At 41.7% G+C, this 3,291-nt stretch overlaps 1 protein-coding gene across 1 annotated transcript; it reads left to right on the top strand.

The window, feature by feature from the left end:
* The first annotated feature begins 309 nt into the window (after nt 1–309).
* LOC141816028 (CDPK-related kinase 2-like) lies at nt 310–2,976 on the top strand. The gene is made up of 5 exons (XM_074703861.1): nt 310–440; nt 737–778; nt 851–959; nt 1,074–1,163; nt 2,656–2,976. The coding sequence occupies exons 1-5, from the start codon at nt 310–312 to the stop codon at nt 2,974–2,976; spliced, it is 693 nt and encodes a 230-aa protein (XP_074559962.1).
* Nucleotides 2,977–3,291: the final 315 nt, after the last annotated feature.

Below are 3,291 nucleotides of genomic sequence, written 5' to 3'. Positions count from 1 at the left end.
CTTTTAATTCTCTATCCTTGCTCCAAAAGTTCATTAAATTAGTTCTGTCTTTTATCCTTGCGTTATTAATTCTCTATGGGCTCTAGAATTGTCAAGGAAATAATCTGAATGTTAATATGACCTCTTCTTGCTTCATACCATCTACATGTCGGCTTGGCCTGTATTTATAAATGTAAAATAGCTATACCTTGTCATTGTGTTATTATTCTTAAATGCTTCTGTACCACTTTATCTTGGGTCTACAAGCTATACTCTTTAAGCATTTGTTGAAGATAGAAGCTGAGGTTCCTAATCAATTATCTTTTGCAGATGACAACAGCAATAGAAATTAAAGATGTCCATAGGGAAGTGAAAATCTTGAAATATCTATCTGGGCATGCTAATCTGGTCAAGTTTTATGAAGCATATGAGGATGACCTTAATGTCTATATAATCATGGAGTATGTACTTTTTTTAATTTGAGAAAAAATAGTTTGTAGGTTGTCTCTGCATTTTTGGATTTATAATTTTTTCTAACATGAGCATCAAGGTTCTGTATGGTAAATGGTTTAAGTAGAATAAACCTTTTGGAAAATTTTGTACTTTTGGCATTTCATGAAGGTTGGGAACTATCTGTGCAAGAATTATTTGACTGTCGACATATCTGGAGATTTATTTTGTGAAAGATTTGATAGAATACTAGATTTTTGTTTCAACATGAAAATCTCATCTCATTGTTGTTATTGCCTTCTGCCAGATTGTGTGGAGGAGGAGAATTGTTGGATAGAATCCTGTCCAAGTGAGTTTTTGACATCAGATGTCCATATATGGAATATGAAGTTTTTTTTATGCATATTGTATTTGGTTACAGAGGTGGAAAGTACAAGGAGAAAGATGCAAAAGTAATTGTCATACAAATTTTAAGTGTAATTGCCTTTTGTCATCTTCAAGGAGTTGTGCATCGTGATCTTAAGCCAGAGGTATGCTTCATGGCCTATTTTGTATCAATCGGACACTGCTATCTAATGAAGTAGCTCTGTGTGGTTCTGAATTTTTAAATGTTATTAGATTGCTCACATGATTTTATTTTGCAGAACTTTCTGTTTACTACAAAGGATGAAAATGCACCTATGAAGATAATTGATTTTGGACTTTCTGATTTCATCAGACCAGGTGCTTTACTGGTTGAATTTCAGTTTTTAAATGCTTTAATTGAGACCATGTACTGATACTTCTAATTCATAGCATCTCTAAGATTTTCAGTACTGTGTTCCTTTTTTTATTGTAGTACATCAATTGTTCTGAACAAATATCACATTGATGGTAATTAATGGATATAACCTTTTTTGACTTTCAGTTCATAGTTAGTTGATTTGTGTGGCATGTTTTTTTAAATTTGTTTAATCATTAATTATTTTTTTTATTGTTAATGCTAAATGTAAGCTGCTTCATTGGTCTGTTGATGGAACTGTTGCAGAAGGTCGAATTGCATCCACGGATCCAAAAGCAAAAGTACATCACGTTCCTCTTGGTGGATCTTATTGGAAAGTTTGGATTGATAGAGTTTTCGTGGAGAAGGTGGAGCTAATTCGACCAAACGAAGAGATGTTTTTCCTTGAGGATGCAATAGGAAGCACAGTCGCTTGGGCATCAATGTTTATAGTTTTGTCTGACTGATATAGAGACTATTGATTTGATCTTATACTTTTTGTAGTAAAGATGAATTTTTGTTACTCTGATATATATTATAATTGTTTGAGCTCTCATTTTATAATTGTGAATGTGATATTGTATGTAGTATTTGTCTGTTGGATTATAAATGTTAGAGATATGATTTTATAATTATTTGTATTTTTATTATATTTGTGTATATAGAAATATTTAGCAGCCTGCAAAAAATGCGTATGCACTTTTCTGCAGCGCGCGAGCACATGCTGCAGATGCACTTTTCCGCAGCTTGCATCGGCGCGCTGCGAATGTACTTTTCTACAGCGCGCGAATACGCGCTGCGAAAAGCGCAACCGCAGCGCGCGCCTGCGCGCTGTGGAAAAGTGCATCCGCAGCGCGCGGGTGCGGGCTGCGGAAAAGAGCATCCGCAGCGCGCAAGCGCGCGCTGCGAAAAGTGCTTGACTTTCAACAGCTTGGAGTTATGCAGCATGCAATGTGCGCTGCGGATAGACTTTTTGCGCGCTGCGGAAGGTCATATTTGTTGTAGTGTTGATCAGGCCCTGGCTCCAGCCGAATTAGACGACTGGAGAAGCCCTCTCTTGAACTTCCTCCAAACAGGCGCCACCCCTTCTAACCCTAATCTGGCCAAAGTACTACGAAGGCACGTGGCCCGCTTCACACTTGTAGGAGATCAGCTATACCGGCGCGCCTTCTCCCGTCCTCTGCTCAAATATTTGGGGCCAGAAGATGCTGATTATGTTTTGCGTGAGGCACACCAAGGATGTTGCGGCAATTACCCAGGGGGAAGATCGCTGGCCCGAAAGATTCTGTTGGCTGGGTACTTCTGGCCAACTCTCCAAGCTGATGCGGCGAAGTTAGTCTCGACTTGCATACATTGCCAGAAATATCAAAGTTTCTCGGGACGACCGACGGAGATGTTGAAGGCCTCCACTACCTCGTGTCCTTTTAACCAATGGGGCATGGACATTGTGGGACCCTTTCCGGCAGGGCCGCAACAAAAGAAGTTCCTTCTCGTCGCCGTGGACTTACTTCTCTAAGTGGGTCGAAGCCGAAGCTCTCGCCCGCATCACCGAAGAAGCCATCATCAAGTTCCTATGGAAGAGCATCATTTGTCGGTATGGTATCCCACACCGACTAGTCTCCGACAACGGCCGACAATTCCAGGGAAAGAAGATCCAAGTCTGGTGTCAAGGGTTCAACATCCAACAGGCGTTCACTTCAGTAGCCTACCCACAAGCTAACGGTCAAGCCGAAGTTACCAATCAAGAGATATTGCGCGGTTTGAAGACCAAGCTGGATCACGAATGAGGCAGCTGGGTGGAGGAGCTACCATGTGTGCTGTGGTCCTATCGAACCACACCAAAGAAGAGCACCGACATGACACCATTCCACTTGGTGTACGGAGGAGAGGCCGTAGTACCAATGGAAGTAGGAGTCCCATCAGACCGGAGAAGGCTCTATGACGAGGACAACGGGGAGCGCCGAAGGATGGAACTGGACCTCATCACTGAAGACAGAGACCGAGCCGCCTCTCGACTCACGGCCTACCGACAGAGAATGTGCGCCACCTACAACCAACGAGTGATCCCCAGGTCATTCCAAGTAGGCGACTTGGTGTAGAAG

The sequence above is a fragment of the Curcuma longa genome, unplaced genomic scaffold (genome assembly GCF_044706935.1).
Source record: "Curcuma longa cultivar G26 ecotype Majalengka, Jawa Barat unplaced genomic scaffold, ITB_CL_G26_1.1 contig_14107, whole genome shotgun sequence".
Taxonomy (NCBI): domain Eukaryota; kingdom Viridiplantae; phylum Streptophyta; class Magnoliopsida; order Zingiberales; family Zingiberaceae; genus Curcuma; species Curcuma longa.
Note: the sequence above shows the minus strand (reverse complement) of the source record. Positions and strands in the feature narration are given on the sequence as shown.